A 21972-nucleotide genomic window follows, 5' to 3' on the forward strand; every position below is an offset into this window, starting at 1 on the left:
TTACGCACCTGGCTCAGCTGGGCAAGCAATCGAGGAGCTGTTCGTGGGGAGAGGGAAATCTGCCCACGACGGCTGGGGACTTGTCCTCCAGCACTTGAGACGTGGGCTCATGTAACCCAGAAGGGCGAGAGATAGCGGAGTCTCTGCTCACGTGTGGCCAGTCCCACCAGGAGAATTGTAGGGAGGACCAACTTGGGAAGGTACTCCAAGCAGCCCCTGAATAATAATTATCATTCAAAGCAGGGCGAGTCCCCCCCTCGACTGGATATTTTGACTTTACCGATTGGTGAGCTTTATGCTCGCTTTAATGTTGACGGGTGTTAAATTGCTAAAATGTCTGTTAAATTGTGCATTGTTGGGGTTTCTTTTTAGTTATTGGTTCTAGATTTGTATTGGGTCTCCTTGTTGTACAACTGTTTAGGGGTTTTTTGTTTTTAAAAAACGCCCTGAGCACAGATATATTTCCTGGGAAATGGGGGATATAAATAAATGGATTATTGACTGGTATGTATGTGTTATTAAAAGTGTTTATAACCCGCCCTCCATCTGTACAGATTGCCTATTCAGAACATAAGATAAGGACGATCAGTCGAATTATAAAATACGACGAAGAGCCAGAAGTATGGTGGCTTGGTTATAGACTCCGGCTAGGATTTGGGTTCAAATCACGACTCAGCTATGAAGTTCATTGGGTGGCCAGTGGCCAGTTTGTGTCTCTCCTCCTACTCTACTTCATAGGGCTGTTGTGAGGATAAAATGGGGAAGAAGGAGAACCACGTGCGTCTCTTGGCTATAGATGTAACGATATAGATTTAGGTGGTGTTTTATTGCAGTGTGTTCCGCTGATTTTATGTCATGCTTTATGTTCAAGGGACTGATAAACTGAATAGAAATTAATTAATTGGTCGATTCGTGTATAAAGCCCGTCAAACTAAACAGGCATCTGAAAACAACAGAGTCCGTTAAACTATGATAAATTTCTGAACCTCGAAATACGTGGGCTGTCTGGCGTCGGTCCACACACGCACCCTACACTCGGTATGGATCTGCAATTGTGTGTTGCCTTGTAAGGAAGAAAGTCCGACTTGGATGGCAGTTGTGCATTTGCGAAATGTTTTGTACTGCATTGGTCGCTCACCTGTAGTGGGAGAGAAGGTAAGCCGCCTTGAGTCCCTATCAGGGAAAAAGGCGGTGTATAAATAAATAAATATAATCAGTTGGCATCCGTCTCGGGAGACAACGGAGAAGAAGAAGAAGAAGAAGAAGAAGAAGAAGAAGAAGAAGAAGAAGAAGAAGAAGAAGAAGAAGAAGAAGAAGAAGAAGAAGAAGAAGAAGAAGAAGAAGAAGAAGAAGAAGAAGAGAGCGAAGGCAGATTCCCTGGCCACTGACAAATAAAGATCTGCTCTCCAAGGTACCGCCTGTAAGACAGAAGGCGCTTCTCCTAGCGCCAGGTGCCCCCAGACAAAAACCATACGTATTTAGGGAAAATGTAAATGACTTCTTCTGCTGCTGCTGCTATCGGACTTTTTTATCCTGATTTTTGGAAAATCAGTGGCTGGAATGATAATGCTGGATGTGAGAGAAGGAGGCTGATGGCTAAAGAGGGGAGGGTTAAAAAAATAATAACCCGTCCTTTATTTTAAATCTTCTCACTTGAAACCCAACCACAAACGAAAGGTTTGCGGTGTAAAAACGGACTGAAATATATTACCTCCGTTTAACTCAATGCGTTTGGAAAGATAGCGGGGCAGCAGCGGAGTTATTCCTTGTTTTGTTCTGTTTAAAAGCTGTTTCATCCTGTCCTCCCAGTTTCGTTCTTTCTTAACATTGTGAAGAAATGGACAATGAAATCGTGTGTGTGTGTGTGTGTGTGTGAATCATAGAGTTGGAAGGGATGCCTAGGGTCATCTAGCCCAACCCCCTGAAATGCAATAGCAATGCGACGCAGATATCGATAGCAATCAATGTGGATGCTTCTTCCTTAGACAATTCCTGTCCGAGGTGCTGAAACTGCCTCCTAAAAACCCAGTACAGATTCATGCCAAGCTGGTATATACTCCAGCTAACCCGATGTGAGGTGGTGCTAGTTTTCCTCTCGTGACCGGTTGTTAACCTCCGGGATCAAGCCGGATGGAGTCATTCTGAAAAATCTCCTTTTAAATCTATTTATCTTCTTTTTAAACTATATAGCCACCTACAATTAAGCTAGGGGTGGGCAAATATATCACCAGCGGGATATAAATGCCTCTAACTGGGGCTGACTCGAAGACAAAATGAAAGTATTGGGGTGTTTTGTTTTTTTGTCTGTCCTGCTACTAAAAAGACAATGAAATAAAGCTAAATGGCGTGGGGGGGGGGTTAGACTAGGATCTGAGAGACCAGGGTTCGAATTCCCACGCAGCCATAAAGCGCATAGATGACTTAAGGCCGGTCACTGTCGTTCAGCCTAACCTACCTCACGGGGTCGTTGTGAAGATAAAGTGGGGAGGGGGAGAAGCGTGGATGCCTCATTGAGCTTCTTCGAGGGTAGGGTGAGTATAAATGTAGTGCATATATAAGAGTTAGCGACGAGACTCATTTAGCTGAAATGTAAGAAGGTTTTTTTAGTTCAGCCCTACTGCTTTGTTGGTGATAAAATCAGCCACTTTTAACTGGTCATTTTTAGCAGAAAAGCTATGGAAAGAATCGGTGACATTTTGTCTTTTTTAAAAGTAAGCTGAGTTTATTTTGAAAGCTAGATAGGGGAGAGAGAGACCGAGACAAAGCGATATGCTGTTTTTAGAAGACGTCAGTTCTAAATTAAACAAGCAAACATAAACCCCATGGTATATTTTTATTTCTTGCAGTGGTGTGTATTATTTTATTCCTATCGAGATCTGCTTCGGTGATCCTTGACAGTGAGGTTTTATGTCATGAAAATAACAATAAAATACAATAAAAACAGCTATCAGTTTCATCTTCACAGAGTGCGATCTGTGGGCCACTAAAATGCCTAATAGTAATTGTGGAATACAGGCATCATGTTAGATGTTATAGCATGCGCGCCTCCGATATTTTTTTAACGAAAACTCATAACGCTTAGACGTGGGGTGGGGTTAATGACATTTTTACTGTTGATTTTATTGCTTATTGTTCACTTTTCCTTGGATATTGTCTATGTTTTTATTATGGTGCGAACTGCTTTGGTATTCCTTTTGTAAATGAAAAGTGCTATAAAAATCGTTTAAACTAAATGGATGAAATAAGGGTCGTCCAGGAAGAGCCCAGCATTGGGAAGGTGATCCCCGCAATGAAATCGGTACGCATGTCATCGATCAAAAGACCGATGAAGGATATTCTATCGCAGAATCTTAAATTCCATGCCTGCACCGGCGGGGCTCCAGACCCTGAGGTTTTGTGGGAAATGGCTATTTCCACCAGAGACGAGAGTTGGTCCAGGAAATCCAAGGAAACTGCAGTCCTGAAGTGCGAATTATCGCGTCTCCCAAACCATCTAATGAACTAAGCGTTTATTTGAATCCCTGGTCCTCCCAGACTTCTACTTGAATTTTGTTGCAATAGCATTGTCCCCTGAGATATAATATAGCTGATCTTTTCGGATATCCCCAAGCTTTCGCTCAAATCAAGACTTCCTCAATGTCTTTTGTCTTCCGTACTACAGCTTTACACACCAGGGGCGCGGATCGAGCCAAGTCCAGCACCACCATGTCCCGGGAATATCCGCGGAAGGAGCTCCTAGTAAGTGGGTTGCAGCTCAACAGGACCATGTCTACTCAGAAGTCAGTCCTATCGAGTTCAGTAGGGCTTACTCCCAGGTAGGCACCCATAGGGTGCTCTCCGCCTCTTTAAAGCCTTTGATTTAGGCTGGATCCTGCCCAGTGAAATCTGTTCCATTTCCGCGCCCGCGCGCACACACACCTTGGCTTGGAGTCCCCTCGATAGCTACAATTAGTCACTGCAAATGCATTATGCAAATAGGGAGGAAAATATTTTCCAACAACATCAAAGCGTTGCCTCCCCCTCAGTTGTGGAATAGTCATAATACTCCCCGGTGCTCAGTTTTTAGCTCTCAAGAGACCGTTTAAAAGAACTACTGGAAACTGATTTTAGGCGCAGAGGCTCTTCCTCTGACCCCCTGGTAGGGGGACGTTGGTGGCTGTTCAGGAGAGACCTGCTCTCCCCACTGAGCTCAGATCTCTTTGGCTTCCGCTGGGCCTTCCTGTCTAGGGAGAATCCAAGGGAAGCAGCTGCCCCAGCTGTGCAGGGTTTTACAGAACCATAGAATGATTGGAAGGGACCACGAGGGTCATCTAGTCCAACCCCCTGTAACGCAGGAATCTTGGATGCAGGGGTGCAGCCAGGCTTCATGTTGGGGGGCAGAACCTCAGCTAGTGAAGTATTTTTCTTGATTTACTTGATTTAAGGGGGGCAGCTGCACTATGCCCACGCTTTGATGCTTCTTCATCTCCAGCAACTTATTCATGGAGAGAAACTATTTGCACTGCTCCTCTGGGAGGATCCTGGAATCCAATGAAATGCTGACATGTGGGGGATGGGGTGGGGTGGGGGGCGTGTTAATGTAGGAGAGACTGAAACACCACAAACAGGAACTGAACAGGAAGAGCAAACCATCTCTAATGCATCGTGGGTTTTTAAAAATTGTGATTTATTGATGGTTCAAAATCACATAATCAGCTTTAGCATAGCATTGCAAACAGTTAAAACGACGGTATAAACAAACAAACAAACAAACAAACAAACAAACAAGAACACCAAGTAATTAAAAAAGGAAAAGCTGAAAGACATAAAAGTTGCAGGTGAGGCTATAGCTGTGTATTACCTAGCAATTTATTGATTGTCATTTCAAAGAAGAAAAATAAACTGCATGAAGCTGCATCCAGGTTAAGGACACAAGAAGAGTCTGCTGAGTCAGGACAGAAGCCCATTTAGCCCAGCATCCTGCTCTCACTGGGGCTGAGCAGATGCCCTTGGAAAGCCCACAGACAGGTCATGAGTGCAGCAGTGCTCTGCCCACATGCAATACCCAATCACAGGCATCCTGGCTCTGAAGGTGGACGGCGGAAAATACATTTGGAGAACAGCCCCCACCATGCTTTGCGTGTGAACTCCTGAATGAAGATGGGCGGCACCCTAAACAACAAAACAAAGGGCAGGATATGTCTGGACCTTCACTGCCAAAAGATCCACTTTAATTCCCAGCTGTGTTTCTACCCAAGACTTTAATGTATAAATCAGATTGGTCCATAGGGAAGGCACAAGTTATAAGATGCAGTAGGTACATAAGAGGTATAGCATGACTAAGTGCAGGCTAAGATGCTGATGATCCAACAAGCAACATGCCCTCTGCAACTTCCTTCTGAAGAGCACAGTGGATGCAGCTGTTAGTGTGGCAAGTGGCCAGAGTCCTGGGAGTGGGGAAGCAAACAGGATTTCCTTCCAATTGGTTGAGTCTGTGAAGTTTGCCCATGCCAGCTCAGCATCTGATCTACTCTCAGATGCCTCCCCCGGAGCAGGGGGATCCTCGGAGGAGGCACCAGGGGTGGCCCCACAGCAGAAGATATCTGGCTATAGATACCACTCTTGGAGGCAGGAACGCTTCTGAAAAGCAGTCACTGGAAACCACAGGAGGGGAGCGTGTTCTTTTGCTTGAATTCTAGTTCCAGGCTTCCCACAGGCATCCGGTTGGTTACTGTGAGAATAGGATGCTCTTATTTTCTTATGTAAGGGACGCGGGTTTCACTGTGGGTTAAACCACAGAGCCTAGGACTTGCCAATCAGAAGGTCGGCGGTTAGAATCCCCGCGACGGGGTGAGCTCCCATTGCTCAGTCCCTGCTCCTGCCAACCTAGCAGTTCAAAAGCATGTCAAAGTGCAAGTTGATAAATAGGTACCACTCCGGCGGGAAGGTAAACGGCGTTTCCGTGCACTGCTCTGATTCACCAGAAGCGGCTTAGTCATGCTGGCCACATGTCGGCTCCCTCGGCCAATAAAGCGAGATGAGCGCCGCAACCCCAGAGTCGGTCACGACTGGACCTAATGGTCAGGGGTCCCTTTACCTTTATGTTCTTATGTACTAGTGGTGTCCAATGGCACAGGGTGGAAACATTCTTCTGTTAACCCACTCAGCCACTGGAGCCAGCCCTCCACTCCCTAGACCACTGGCCCCCTCCCCAGGCTCAGACACTTCTTAGGGTCCCAGTTTCACCTCCCCCATCCTGCTCAGATCCTCTCCTAGGTCATCCCACTCTAACTCAGAGCTCTTCCCATTTCTCTTCAGGAGCCAACCCCAACCCCAACCCCCCATAAAACCTCCCATGAGATTCATGGCTGTGGATTTTTGCAGGGGAACTTGCTGAGACCTTTTGCATGCGCCATATGATATAAATGGAGATTACAGACATCTAAACTATCACCTGCCTTTATTATAACTGCGATGACAAGCACATGAAATATGTATCACATTTCTACATGCTATTAGTTATTGGTAGACTTTCTTTATTTGTTTTTTAAAAGTTTGATATTTGTTTCACTGTCCAGTACCGTCCCTCCCATGGCTCTTGGAGCCATCAAAAGGCATCTGAGAGCATCTTCACTTGATCTTCTGGAGAGCATTGCAAAGAAGTCCCAACTCATCTGCAAAGAAATGAAGGAAGTCAGCCTTCTGTTTTGCTCTTTCTTTTGCTACAGTTTTATATCCATAGAGCACAATAGAATGTGTACATGGAGTCATTCCCATTTCATCACCTCAATGGCACTAGGTAGACTCAGTGACACAGGTGGCTGTGCATAGATTTGAATCTTGGTCTCCTCAGTCCAAATCCTGCACTCTGCAGAAGCCAGCCTCTTATGAACAGAAGGAGCCAAGAGGGCACAAACTGAATGTACTGGCACCCAAGAAGTCTTAAAACAATGAATGTTGTTGATAATGTGATATAGGATGAAGAAGAGCATTGCATTTGCAAGGAGCAAGAATGGCATCGTCAGGCATGACTGCAGCCTACTTGACTCTGTTTATCTATTTGCTGCATTTATGTCCTGCCCTTCCTCCCCAATGAGCCCTATCTGGAATCTGGCAGAAGTCTAGCCCTCATTTCACTGTTAAAAAATCCATTTGTAAGCCCATTCAACTCGGAAAATGACAGAAATTTGGCACTGAATGAAATTTGTAGTGGTATCCTGGCATACAGATTTGTGGCCATATCCCAGCAAACAGATATATGACAAGGCTTGAATTGGCATTGCAGGCAACTGGATTTTGGCGAAATATTAGTTGAAACTCCCCAAGAGACTTTTTGGACTGTGGAACAAATTTCCCTAGGAGTTAGCTCCTTCCGCTTCTCTGACGTGAAAATCTGCTGAAACAGCAATACCTACATGCCACAGAATTAAGCTTTTACTGATGCAGGGTTTTCAACATGTACGGTATATATTGGTGCAGGGGGGGGGGGAATCATGCAAAAGATACAGCAGTCTCAGCTGTTTATTCCCCCTTTTTCATCCCCACCTCTGAGTTTCAACACTTTATGAAATTCTTCAGACCACATCCATACACAACTCGCTTTCCACTGCACCTAACTATGTTTTGTTCAGTGAGGCAGATTTGTCCCCTGCAATGAGATGACCTGTTTTGACTCCCAGTCCCTGAACCACAGCAAATCTCTTAGTGTGCAGCAGGATCTGAAGGCTACATTAAAACTAATGGGGCAAAAACAGATGTGCAAGAGTTGTCTGTGGACACTGAGTCAGACCCATAAAGAACTCAGGGTTTGGGTATTTTCACAGGAAAATCGTTGTATATTAAAATACAGTTACTTACTGCTGATGGCATCAGCTAAATTCTTGAGCTGCTTTGTGTTGTCCAGAACTTCAATCCGCTCAGTGTACGGGTTGTAACGGACGGAGAACGGACGGGAAATTGTTGAGGCATATTTCCTAAAGGAGAAAACAGAAACTTGTCGCATTTTTTATGGATTAATATACTGATTGAGTGAATAATTTGCATCCTGCTGTTCAGCTGAGCAAGCCCTTCATAGAGACACATGTCTTGAGAAGGGATCAAGGCCCCTCCCTTGATTTGGGATGGAAGATTAAGATTGCAATCCTATCTGGGGTTGCCATATTTCAAAAAGTAAAAACCAGGACAACCCAAAAGTTGTTGAGCTTATTATAGTAAAAGCTACAACATTTTTTGAGTTTTGGAGCTTCTTAAGGCATTTCTGGCACAATTTAACCCCCGTTGCGGGTTTTCCAGGACACATGCCCGATTTCCGAAAAATAATCCAGGACGCCATTTTCAGAGGTGAATTCCAAGACATGTCCTGGAAAATCAGGATGAATGGCAGCCCTATCCTAGACCCAGTTTCCTGAGAGTTTGCAACATTGAACTTAGTAGGTCTTACCTCTGAGTACACATGCATATGATTCCATTGTATATTTTCATCTCATTTTGCTATCCTACTTTCTGCCCATAGCTTCACATTTCTAGCCCCAGTCAACATGTTCCTTCCCCACCCTTCCAGGTGGCATTTTCTATCCAACACCAGTTTAGATTAACTACAGATAAATGCTGATTTATTCAGTTTATACGAAAGTTTTTGATTCCCAGGGTGGCTGGCAAGTGAGTTTCAAGATGCAGCACTGACATTTCTGTATTATGCACACACGGAGGGACACTGAATGATCCAACCAAATCCTAACGGAGGTAAAATAATTACCTTAACTTTTGCTTTGCATCTTTGAAACTTTCAGCAACATAGTAAATGGGCTGGAATTCGGTGACAGGATATTTTTGAACTGCTGTCCTTTCCAAATTGAGAGGTTCAATGGCAGGCTTATTTGATAAGCAATACTAAAGAGAAAAAAGCAGATAGGTTTTAATTTTAAATAAAAGTTATAATATAGATATAGATTTAGATTTTCCTTCTTGTGGTAGAACCTCAAAGCAGTTTACAATGAAAATTAAGATGACCAATATATTATAAATATTAGTATCATTATTATTACTGTCATACAACAGGAGGGCAAGCTTTTTAACTCTAATTATTATTTCTAACAGCAAACTCCTTGTGGTAAATGCCACAAGGATGGTAACCAAACAGGAGGGAAATATCAGCAGGCCTGAGGTTCACAGAAGTTCAAGAAATCAGAACAAAACAAAACAAAACAAAACAAAACAAGGAGACAAAAATCTTTATAAAACAAGGACCAGTCCACCCAGAACTGAGCAGCCTTCATTCTACTACTACTGATAGAGGCATTATGCCTCTGAATACCAGTTGATGAGAATCACAGCTGACCCACACCCTGCATGCAGGTTTCTCACAGGTATCTGGTTGGCCACTGTGAGAACAGACACACAAGATAGAATCATAGAGTTGGAAGAGACCACAAGGGCCATCGAGTCCAACCCCCTGCCAAGCAGGAAACACCATCAGAGCACTCCTAACATATGGTTGTCAAGCCTCTGCTTAAAGACCTCCAAAGTAGGAGACTCCACCACACTCCTTGGCAGCAAATTCCACTGTCGAACAGCTCTTACTGTCAGGAAATTCTTCCTAATGTTTAGGTGGAATCTTCTTTCTTGTAGTTTGGAGCCATTGCTCCGTGTCCACTTCTCTGGAGCAGCAGAAACCAACCTTTCTCCCTCCTCTATGTGACATCCTTTTATATATTTGAACATGGCTATCATATCACCCCTTAACCTCCTCTTCTCCAGGCTAAACATGCCCAGCTCCCTTAGCCGTTCCTCATAAGGCATCATTTCCAGGCCTTTGACCATTTTGGTTGCCCTCCTCTGGACATGTTCCAGTTTGTCAGTGTCCTTCTTGAACTGTGGTGCCCAGAACTGGACACAGTACTCCAGGTGAGGTCTGACTAGAGCAGAATACAGTGGCACTATTACTTCCCTTGATCTAGATGCTATACTCCTATTGATGCAGCCCAGAATTGCATTGGCTTTTTTAGCTGCCGCGTCACACTGTTGGCTCATGTCAAATTTGTGGTCAACCAAGACTCCTAGATCCTTTTCACATGTACTGCTCTCAAGCCAGGTGTCACCCATCTTGTATTTGTGCCTCTCACTTTTTTTGCCCAAGTGCAATACTTTACATTTCTCCCTGTTAAAATTCATCTTGTTTGTTTTTGCCCAGTTCTCTAATCTGTCAAGGTCGTTTTGAAGTGTGATCCTGTCCTCTGGGGTGTTAGCCACCCCTCCCAGTTTGGTGTCATCAGCAAATTTGATCAGGATGCCCTTGAGTCCATCATCCAAGTCGTTGATAAAGATGTTGAATAAGACCGGGCCCAAGACAGAACCCTGTGGCAACCCACTAGTCACTCTTCTCCAGGATGAAGAGGAACCATTGATGAGCACCCTTTGGGTTCGGTCAGTCAGCCAGTTACAAATCCACTGACTGGTAGCATAGTCAAGACCGCATTTTACCAGCTTCTTTACAAGAATATCATGGGGCACCTGGACTAGACTGGCCCTTGGTCTGATTCAGCAAGGCTTTTCTTAGGTTCTTGTGTAGAGCAACCATTAGAAGAGAAAAAACAGAAGAGGGTCCCTGATTGCCATGTTCTATTGCCACTGTTGGAGATAGTATACTTTTGAATTCCAGGTGCTGGAAATCGTAGGAGGGGAGAGTGCTGTTGTGCTCAAGTCCTGTTTATGTAGGCATCTGCTTGGCCCCTGTGAGAACAGGATGCTTGACTAGATGTGTGCCCCCTGGTGGCCTCATCCAGCAAGCTTTTCTGATGTTCTCATTGCAATGCTTAGTTGCAGGCCCTGCTCACTCTTTCCACTAGTAAAGGACCCCTGACCATGAGGTCCTGTCGTGACCAACTCTGGGGTTGCGGCGCTCATCTTGCTTTATTGGCCGAGGGAGCCGGCGTTTGTCTGCAGACAGCTTCCGGGTCATGTGGCCAGCATGACTAAGCTGTTTCTGGTGAACCAGAGCAGCGCACGGAAACGCCATTTCCTGGAGTGGTACCAATTTATCTACTTGCACATGACGTGCTTTCGAACTGCTAGGTTGGCAGGAGCAGGGACCAAGCAACGGGAGCTCACCCCATCGCGGGGATTCGAACCGCCAACCTTCTGATCGGCAAGTCCTAGGTTCTGTGGTTTAACCCACAGCGCCACCCGCGTCCCTACTCCTTCCAGTAACAAGGGTTGTATTCTCTTTCTTACTGATACCCCTTAACGCTGGAAGCAGAACAGGGTCCCTATTATATGTTATACACACAGGTCCTAATCTAGCTCCATTCACATGCAACTAGCATGGAGCATACTCAAAGGGCCCGACTTATTTGTTGAGTGAGTGCAGGGCTCCTTGCCCATCTCTGGAAGATTATAAGACTTAGAGTCATGGAGTTGGAAGGGACATGGGTGATCTAGCCCACCCCCTGCCATTCAGGGATCTTTTTGCCCAATGCAGGGGTTCAAACCCACAACCCTGAGATTAAGAGTCTCATGCTTTACTGACCAAGGTACATACAAAGCAGACCTACATAAATACGTTTTTTCAATTTTTTAAAATACAGTGGTACCTCGGGTTACAGACACTTCAGGTTATAGACCAAGCATAGGCAAACTCGGCCCTACAGATGTTTGGGACTGCAATTGCCATTATCCCTGACCACTGGTCCTGTTAGCTAGGGATGATAGGAATTGTAGTCCCAAACATCTGGAGGGCAGAGTTTGCCTATGCCTGTTATAGATGCTTCAGGTTACAAACTCTGCTAACCCAGAAATATTACCTTGGGTTAAGAACTTTACTTCAGGATGAGAACAGAAATCACACGGCGGCGGCGGGAGGCCCTATTAGCTAAAGTGGTACCTCAGGTTAAGAACAGTTTCAGGTTAAGAACAGACCTCCAGAACGAATTAAGTTCTTAACCCGAGGTACCACTGTACAAGATTTGATTTGCAGAAATAGGAACAACTGTAGATTTGTACCTGTAATTCTCCAAATGACGACAGCAGCCCTGCTCCGTATGCCTTTATCTCATTGCCCTCTTTACACAGTCCAAATTCCACAGTAAACCAATAAACCTGGCATAAAGGAAAGTGCAAAGATTATATTTCTTGTGCATGAACTCCCAGATGATCCCATTAATGTGGCTATGAGCCAAATAAAGGCTGGGAGGTACCATGATGGAAAACTACAGGGATGGCTGAATTTTCAAACTTGGGGCTTCAGAACCTTTATCATTTCATAAATGAAGGTATTTTGCCAAGTGTGGTTTCTCAAACTTCTGCTTTCCAACAGACAGCTCATCACCACTTCCATTTTGCAACCAGGACACAGAAGGATAATTAGTTATCCATGAATAAAGCACTGGGAATGGACACACATGACCTGCCAAAACTCTCCCATCTGCACAATTATTAAAGATAAAGGAATCCTAATGTTGAAGCCCATCCCCCAAATGAGAACATCATAGAGGTAGAAGGAAGAAGCCCATTCCAGAGATCAACTGCTAATACGCAGGTTGCGGTATATTGCAACCAGAGTGGCAGGCTCTGCAAGAACAGACGCCACATTTAAGCCAGGGCAGGCATAACTAATATGGTGCTCTGCAGAAGTTGCTGGACTACGGCTCTCATCATCTTTGGCCATCGACCATGCTAGCTAGGGCTAATGGCATTTGTAGTTTAGCGACATCTGGAAGTCGCCACATTGACTAACAGGAGACGGAAGAGAGAGGCACATGCTCTACATCTGGCCAAAGGACCCAGATCTCAGGTTCTGATCTACATGCAGAAGGGCTCAGAGTTCAAATGCCTGGCATTTTCTGTTTGTATAAGATTTTGGCCTTAAACTGGATCAATATAATAGTCCATATTTTAAACATTTTCTCTATCTACAAAATGAAACTATTATTTTACAGGGGGATTTCAAGAGCATTCTGCATCCACTGAGCAAGAGCTGTCATTCTGAATCTGGTGCTGGATCAAACTGGGGGGGCGGGGCGGATGGCCCCTGAATTCTAGAGTTACCGTAGCAAGTTTCTCAATGTATTCATCTGGAGCACCCAGAGAAGCCAATCCGATTTCCTGTAAAAATGAAAGATGGTTGTTTTCAGTTGTTCTTTTTTCTAAAAAGCATTCCCCACCCCCAGTTTGTTTGTTTGTTTGTTTGTTTGTTTTGTGTGGGAAGCACAAGAGCCAAAATTAATTTGGGCAAAAAAATTAAGGAGACTTTCTTTCTTAGTTATTAATGAATAATTCCACCACTCCCCTCCTGATTATGAATCGTTATGAGTTCATATAGGTAGGTGGGTTTTAGGAAGAAGAAAACTCAAAGTGTAAAAGTATGTCGTTTTCATAGCTGATGGCATTTCAACTAAATTCAAGGTGTTGGTACTAACATATAAGGTCCTATACAGCTCGCGACCAGGTTATCTGAGAGACTGCCTTACCCCTTCTAAGAGTTTCTCCTATTGATGGGGCTTGTGTTTTTAACTGTTTCAGTGTACATCACCTTGAGATGGTTGTATAGCAGGTGGTTAATAAATCAGTGACAATGATGATAACAACAACATAACATTAATGAGGCAACTTTTAAAGATCGAGCGGAAACTCAAATTTTTAAAAAAATCTAATTTAAATTCTGAAATGTTACTGAATCTCAAAGTCATGCAAAATGTGATTTTAGGTCTAAGTGACACATCAAAGAAGATAGTTTGAGTCTCTATTCAGCAGCATACCCACCACAAAAATCAGTAGTGAACAAATTGTGCAAGTTTATTAAGGCACAATCCACAAACAGATCATTTCATCTGTACGCTGTACTGTTTTTAACACTGATTGGGAGCCGCCCAGAGTGGCTGGGGAAACTCAGCCAGATGGGCGGGGTATAAAGAATAAATTATTATAATATTATTATTATTATTATCTCAGAAGCAAATGAAAAGTTATTTTGCTGTGTTTCCCCCTGGGGGAAGATTTCAGTCTTAATCAGGGTTTTTTGTCATCCAGAACTCAGTTCCAGCACCTCTCAGGTGGGCACCATTGCCATTATAAGAAAACAAGGGAGGCGTTAATGGTGAGTTCCAGCACCACTTTTTCTAGAAAAACAGCGCCCTAGAAACTCAATCCTTTGGCAACAATATCTGGAGTGTTTGTGCTTATCTAGATCCTGTATGATGCTTTTTGATTATTTTCTGAAAGGTGTTGTCTGTTGGTTGACTTCTCTTTTTTTAAGGGTTTTACTTACTTGAGAAAACTGAGCAAAGCTGGGATCAGCAAACAGAGGGACATGTCCTAGGAGTTCGTGGCAAACATCACTAGAAGAAAAGCAGTATGAATTATCCCAGAGTGTGGAAAACACTATTCACGCTTTGAACACAAGGAGGAAAGGCTTGAAGTTGCCCATCAATCACAGTAAGCAACCAGACTGCAGACTGAGCAGGTACGCACCTCACCTGGCCCCAGCCTTTCCCACTACTGTGAGATGGGTTGTGCGTCTATTTCAATCATAGCCATTCTTTCTAAACCTGCATCTCTACATAAAATTTAGCACATGTAAATCTTACGCAAATCAGCTCCTCTTTTGTACCCGATATATTTCTTCCTTTATTGGCCACCCTGATTTCATAAGGTGCTATGCACATTTAAAAAACGAACAAACCACAAAAACCAAAACTTGGCCTTTCACTTCATTGGCCAAATACTTACGGTTCTGGCGTGTACATTGGCCGCGATGAATGGCGGATGTATTGAGTAGAGTGAAACACCCTGAACGCCAAGCCAGCCAAAAAATCCCGGGAAGACAGCAGGCCAGCTACAGGACGCAGGCGGAATCCAGTGCAGCCTTTAAAGAACAGCGGAGCTCTGCATTACAAACTGGCTGGGTGGCCATCTGTCATGGATGCATTAGCTGAGATTCCTGCATTGCAGGGGGTTGGACTAGATGACCCTTGGGGCTCCTTCCAACTCTACAATTCTTTGGTTCGATGGGTGAAATCACTCTGGCACTTGTACAAAATGCAGGAAGCTGCCTTTTACTGAGTCTTAGCATTGGTCCATCTAGCTCAGCACCAGGGGAAGCCAATGTAGTGCCCTCCAAATGTTGCTGGACTACAACTCCCATCATCCCTGGGCATTGGTGGTGTTGGCTGAGGCTGATGGGAGTTGTAGTCCAATAACATCTGGAGGGGATCACATGGGCTACCTCTGGTCTACACCAATTGGCAAGGGGTCTCCAGGATTTCAGACAGAGGTCTCTCCAAGGCCATTCCTGGAGATGCTGAGGATTGAATCTGGGACCTTTTGGGTGCAAACCACATGCTCTACCACTGAGCTAAAGCCCGTCTCATTTATGGATCATTTATGCAATAAAATCCTATGCATGGTTACACAGAAGTTAAGTCTCATTGAATTTTCAGAACTGTGGGAATCGTTGGGTTTAATGTGGATAGGATTGCAGCCTTAGTACATTCAAATACAGTGGTACCTTGGGTTACATATGCTTCAGGTTACATACGGTTCAGGTTACAGACTCCACTAACCCAGAAATATTACCTCGGGTTAAGAACTTTGTTTCAGGATGAGAACAGAAATCGTGCAGCGGCGGCGCAGCGGCAGCAGGAGGCCCCATTAGCTAAAGTGGTGCTTCAGGTTAAGAACAGTTTCAGACCTCCAGAACGAATTAAGTTCTTAACCCGAGGTACCACTGTATTAGGATCACAGTTATAGCAATTGTGTTGACGATGTCGGATATTGGATCTTCACACCTTTACTTACTTTTCAAGAAGTTTGAGACATCTTCCAGCTGTGGGATGTTGTCTTCTTCATAGCCACAGTATTTCTCCAGGAGAGGGAAGACATGATTGTGTTCATAACAAGCGTGGGTGGGATACAGGGTCTTCAGCTCCCTGAAGACTGTTCCCCATGTTCTCTTCTCTTCCTCGGTGTATGTCACTCTGGGGATTGGCTGCCCACTAGAAAAAAAGAGGAAAAGGCAGTTAGCTTAAAGCTACTGCATGAATGCACCCCATTCCTATTAACACCAGCACCAAATAAGGTGCCTTTAATCACTGTATAGAAGAGGGGATTGCAGGTGTGGCCTCCAAGGCCCTCAAGGAAACATATCTGACTCCCTTGGATCATCACAACAACTCAGTGAGGCAGGTGCCAGTGTGCTCACTGGTACTTCCTGTAGGTCTCAGCAAATATACATTTCATGATATGCCATGCCCCCACAGCAGCCATTTTGTGTTTAGCCACATCCCAGCGGCAGCCATTTTGTGCATGGCACCCCCAACGCTTTCTCAAAATTCCAAATGTGACTCGAAAAGATGGGCCACCTCAGCCATGAGGTAACTCTTGTAGAAAACAGCACCGACCTTATGCACAAATAAACAAGCAAGCATAGCTTGGAGTCATGGAATGGTGAGGCAAGGTGACACATAGGGGCAGCAGAGCAGACCTCCAAGAAATACATCGCCCACTGCAGCTCCCGCTGCTATGGCGTGCTCCTTTGAGGTAAGTTCTGCCGCCTCCTTAGCAACCCCCCATCCGAATGCCACCTTGATGGCAGCCTCTCAGGGAAGAAGAGGTGCTACTAGTGTCCTTCCACCCCAATGAAGGAAATGGCAATGGCTGTCCTCTGCAGTCTCCTCAGGACTGCACCCACCTGGTGTGATTCAGAGTGGTCCCCTTTCCCTTCACAATGGAGGCATTGTGGGAAATTCTAATGGCAGCTGGATTTGGCTACCTGTTGCTGCCTGGAGTTGCCAGGCTGGGAAAATACATTTAAATGGGGGGGGCAGGGTGGACCTTAAAAGGCTGCTGGGCCCCTGGCATGCATTCTGGGTGCTGATGCCAACCATGCCCCCCCAAACAATAACAGTATCCCTCAAAAGGCAGCTTGTTACCAGCAGTGGCGTAGCGTGGGGCCAGCCGCACCGGGCGCAACATCTGGGGTGGCGCGCTCGCACTCGCAGCGCTAAAATCCACAGGTTAGGGGGCGCAAATTACTTGCCTTGCCTCGGGTGCTGACAACCCACGCTACGCCACTGGTTACCAGCAAAGAAAGTGGGGACTTGTGTGTACAACACAGCCAACTCCAAGAGGCCCAGATTCCTCCGAGGCCCCCAGTAACAGATGTGAGGGGGCTGCCCTCCCCAGAAAAGCTGGTAGTCATTGCATGGTGTGTGTGCACCATGTCTTGTGACTGAATATGTGGGGTGGTGTTTAGCTGCCCCCCATATTTTGGCACGCCTGAGCATTGACCCTTCTTACCAAGCACATTGAGCTCCGAAAACCACAGCGACATGCACCCCCATCTCCCGCCTCATTTTTCATTCTACAGGCAGAAAGACTGGGCCTTTTGTCCTGTTCTCACTCCACACAGCTCTCGTAATCTGGATAAGCGCTGATCTGATATATAAGCCATGCTATAGCTGCAGAGGACTGGCCATAGGATCAAGGGGCTGTCTTAGCTCTCCCCTCAGATCTCCCCTGGCCCTAAAACTCTGCGGCCCTCAGAGTCAGCTCAGGTAATGGCTCAGCAGGAACAGCAAATCTGTCTCTGCCCTCCATACAGTTAGCGCGCTGTCAGTCTGGCTCTGCCTCGAACGAGAAGGGAGTCCTTTGACCTGCTTCACTTTATTGCCTTGACATTAAAGCGGAGGGAGGCTGATTCTTCAGAAAATAATTTCAAAAATGGACAGGCGGCCCTCCCCAAATCAAAGAGTCTTTTCCAGCAATTTAATAGGGTTTGAGGCGCTGCTGGGATAATGCGAGGGATTTCTAGAGCTCCAGGCTCTTTGTCGAAATACAAGCGATACCCCACCATTCCCTACCCCCTTCGTTTGAGCCGGAGCCTGATGGCAGCCCCCCAATAATTGTGCAATTTTCTGTGTCTCTGCACCAGTCCTCCTTGATCTCTGGAGCTTTAAACGTGATTTTGAATTAGAGGGAGGGGGAACCGGGACCACTGTGGTTTCTATAGCATTGACCTTTTCTAATTAATCCTTAGGCCACCTTCATGGGCCCAGAGAAAAGAGCAGAGGCTTAAGGCACCGCCAGACACCAATTTGAAAGCTGCCAAGATCAATAGACTAGTGCTCAGGGTGGCAGGTGAGGTGGGGAAGGGGAAGGGGAAGGGGAGGGAAACTGGGATGCAAGAGGGGAGGAGATAAGCAGGAATGCCTGAGGGTGGTGGAAAAAAATGGGGCTCGCAGAGCGCCATCCTAAATTGTCCATCCTTTTCTGTGTGGGCCTTGGGAATGCTACCATTTCACTTTCACAACTTCTACGATATCTTGCTTTAAACTGTCTTATCTATCTAACTATCATCTATCTATCTAGAGATATCTATGCTGCTTTTCACCAGAAGTGGTCATTGGGGCACTTCACAGCAAAATAAGGCAATATAAAACATAGTAACATAATAAACAAGCACACTATGAATGATTTTCATAATATACATTCCTTGGTTATACAGAGATAATTTTTTTAAAGGAGGGAAAATGCAGGGTAGGGTTGAAGGGGGGAAATCACTTCTATCCATGTTAACATTGCTACCTGAGCCTCTTTTAAGACTCAACAGGAAATTATGGGGCTCATGGCAGCTATAGTCACATCCATGATATACATTTAAAGCACACTGAAAACACATGACTTCCACCAAAGAATCTTGGGAACAGTAGCTTACCCCTCCACAAAGTACTCAGCTCAGTCAGTAGAACATGAGACTCTTAATTTCAAGGTCGTGGGTTCGAGCCCCACGTTGGACAAAAAGATTCCTGCATTGCAGGCAGTCGGACTAGACGACCCTCGTGGTCCCTTCCAACTCCACAATTCTATAGTTCTACAGATCCCAGAATTCTTTGAGGGTGGCCATCTGCTTTAAATGTATGCTGTGCGTGTGGCCTTAGTCCAAACCACCTGGGGGGCATTCAGTTGGTGAAGACAGGTTTAGATGTATCCCGCTCTAGAGTTTGCAAGGTCCATTTGCATTGCCCTTCACAATGGCCAGAGGAGTTGGGTATTGGCGAGGAACTCACATCCATCCGTCACTCTCAAGGGGCTTGGAATCAGCAACAGACTCACACAGGTAGGTCATTGGGCCCTGGCATTTACCTGCCTTGGCCGACTTCTTCGGTGTGATACTGGAGTCCTGCTCTGGGGAGCAGCCAAGTGATGGGGCAGATCCAGTGTGCCTGCTGGCTTCCACCTCTGATGAGAAAGATGGCTGGCGGCCATCTTTACGAAGAGAATCCTACCCTAAGGAAACCTGCAAACCAGGACAGGAGTGCCTATGGCTCTCATGAACAGCAGAGAAGGGTAAAGGGGCAATGGGAAGGGATGGTGGAAGCAGGACAGAGGTTGGCAAGGACCCTTTAGAGAGGTGTTGAGTAAAATCAGTTCTAGATGAATATTGCCTCTTCAGCCCCCCACCCCCCATGCAAAACAGTGAAGCAAGCCATTAAAAAATTCACAATGCAGCTGGGCCAGGAATGACAGTCACAGAGGATGAGATCAAGACCACGAGTGATGAATTATTCCAATGCTGTTTACAGCTTCTACTTTAATGTACATTGTGCGCATTCCCCATCTCTCCCCTGTTTAATGGCAGGAGCATAAGAGGCGCTGCTTCATTTGGCGCTTGGGGCTTTGTAGTTGCCTCTGATGCTGCGAGTGCCATTAAATAACAAAGCTTTGCGAGGCCAGAGCTTGGTCCTCATCTGAATCCAATTGATTTCTGGTAAGCTGCAATTTTAGGATAAATGCAGTCAAAGGAGGATTTAAGCACAGAGAGGAAAGGAAAGCCAGCAAGGGAAAATAAACACTTTGGGGAAAAGAATTGGTTTGGTGAAAAGGTTCCTGGCCAATTTCATCTGGACTGTCAGACAGTTCAGATTTGGTGCTGTGACTGAGCCCTGAGTCCACATGGCAGTGCTCCGATTTCCCCATCTCGCTTTTAATTTAGCAGCAAACCATTCCCCCTAGAACATTGCAAGTTTGATCCCTGTAGGGGCAGCTGCATATTCCGGTATTGCAGGGATTGGATTAGATGATCCTCAGGGTCCCTTCCAACTCTGCCATTCGATGATTCTATGTGTTCAAGTAGGTGGCATTCAACCTCTTGTATATGCTACCCATGGAAAATAAGTTGCCTTTCTACTCAAAGACAGCCAGCAAGTGATGGTACAGGTTAAACAGAGTCATTTATCCATCGTGAGCCTTCTTTGGATAGTTCACAAAGTGCACTAAAGTTAGCATATAGTTATGAAACACACTTGAACAGTAGTGTGAATCTCTGCCTGTGCACCCACCGAACAGATGGCTAACTATGCTTATTTGTTGTTCATTTGGAAGTGAGTTGGGAAATGTTTAAAATACAGTAGTACCTCGGGTTACATACGCTTCAGGTTACAGACTCCGCTAACCCAGAAATAGTACCTCGGATTAAGAACTTTGCTTCAGGATGAGAACAGAAATTGTGCTCTGGCGGCGCGGCGGCAGTGGGAGGCCCCATTAGCTAAAGTGGTGCTTCAGGTTAAGAACAGTTTCAGGTTAAGAGTTTGTAGGGCAGCAGTTGAAGAAGGAGCAAAAAGGGTTTTCTTGTGTGTGTGTGTTTCTTGTGGCTGATTAGCTCTTTTCCCTGTGTAAAGGTCAGAGGGGGCAGGGTTTCTGTTGAGGCAGGGGATTAGCTGTGGGAGGAGCTTATCAGAGTTTGTAGGGCAGCAGTTGAAGAAGGAGCAAAAAGGGTTTTCTTGTGTGTGTGTGTTTCTTGTGGCTGATTAGCTCTTTTCCCTGTGTAAAGGTCAGAGGGGGCAGGGTTTCTGTTGAGGCAGGGGATTAGCTGTGGGAGGAGCTTATCAGAGTTTGTAGGGCAGCAGTTGAAGAAGGAGCAAAAAGGGTTTTCTTGTGTGTGTGTGTTTCTTGTGGCTGATTAGCTCTTTTCCCTGTGTAAAGGTCAGAGGGGGCAGGGTTTCTGTTGAGGCAGGGGATTAGCTGTGGGAGGAGCTTATCAGAGTTTGTAGGGCAGCAGTTGAAGAAGGAGCAAAAAGGGTTTTCTTGTGTGTGTGTGTTTCTTGTGGCTGATTAGCTCTTTTCCCTGTGTAAAGGTCAGAGGGGGCAGGGTTTCTGTTGAGGCAGGGGATTAGCTGTGGGAGGAGCTTATCAGAGTTTGTAGGGCAGCAGTTGAAGAAGGAGCAAAAAGGGTTTTCTTGTGTGTGTGTGTTTCTTGTGGCTGATTAGCTCTTTTCCCTGTGTAAAGGTCAGAGGGGGCAGGGTTTCTGTTGAGGCAGGGGATTAGCTGTGGGAGGAGCTTATCAGAGTTTGTAGGGCAGCAGTTGAAGAAGGAGCAAAAAGGGTTTTCTTGTGTGTGTGTGTGTTTCTTGTGGCTGATTAGCTGTTTTCCCTCCATCTTTTAGATTTAGGGGAGCTAGTCTCAAACGTTTGTTGGGGGAGACCTAGGTGTTTTTTTTTTTGTGGGCGAAGTTATTTGTCCTGTCTTCAAGCTTTTTATGATGGAGGACCTCTGTAGCCACCCCCAACAACACGATCTCAAGATGGAAGGGGAGGGAAGAGCTGCAGTCGCCTGCGATTCCTGCGCAATGTTTGCCATCTTGCCAAAGGTTGCAGGCAGCTTCACCTGCAGTAATTGCATGTTGATTGCCCTTTTAAAAGACAAAGTCCAGCAACTGGAGGAACGTGTAGCTACGCTCCAAAGAATTAGAGAGCTGGAGCTCTTCTTGGAAGCAACAGAGCACACCGTCCCCACCAAGGAGGAGACAGGGGACTCCCCTGAGAAGGAGGCTAGTTCATCAACACAGGAGCCAGATATATGGAGAAACGTGACTCAAAGAAGTAGGAGGCCCAGGGTTCACTCTGATTGTTTAGAAATACACAATCGCTTTGAGGTCCTCTCCCCTAGCATGGAAGACGAAGAGCAGACTCCATTTGAGGATCTCTCCCTCATTACAGTCGATC

The 21972-nt window shown here is 45.6% G+C and overlaps 1 protein-coding gene across 2 annotated transcripts in view; it reads right to left on the minus strand.

The window, feature by feature from the left end:
* Nucleotides 1-4647: 4647 nt before the first annotated feature.
* Nucleotides 4648-21972, minus strand: part of PAH (phenylalanine hydroxylase) — a 54907-nt gene continuing 37582 nt past the window's right edge. For both annotated transcript variants that reach the window (XM_081212265.1, XM_081212264.1), the window contains exons 6-14: nucleotides 15769-15965; nucleotides 14701-14836; nucleotides 14240-14309; nucleotides 13021-13077; nucleotides 11977-12072; nucleotides 8735-8868; nucleotides 7837-7952; nucleotides 6095-6653; nucleotides 4648-5370 (exon numbers count right to left, since the gene is read on the minus strand). In XM_081212265.1, the coding sequence (XP_081068391.1) occupies nucleotides 6610-6653; nucleotides 7837-7952; nucleotides 8735-8868; nucleotides 11977-12072; nucleotides 13021-13077; nucleotides 14240-14309; nucleotides 14701-14836; nucleotides 15769-15965 (850 nt within the window). In that variant the 3' untranslated portion in view covers nucleotides 4648-5370; nucleotides 6095-6609. The remainder of the gene's footprint in view (nucleotides 5371-6094; nucleotides 6654-7836; nucleotides 7953-8734; nucleotides 8869-11976; nucleotides 12073-13020; nucleotides 13078-14239; nucleotides 14310-14700; nucleotides 14837-15768; nucleotides 15966-21972) is intronic.

This window comes from Podarcis bocagei (genome assembly GCF_964188305.1).
Source record: "Podarcis bocagei genome assembly, chromosome: 10".
Lineage (NCBI taxonomy): Eukaryota > Metazoa > Chordata > Lepidosauria > Squamata > Lacertidae > Podarcis > Podarcis bocagei.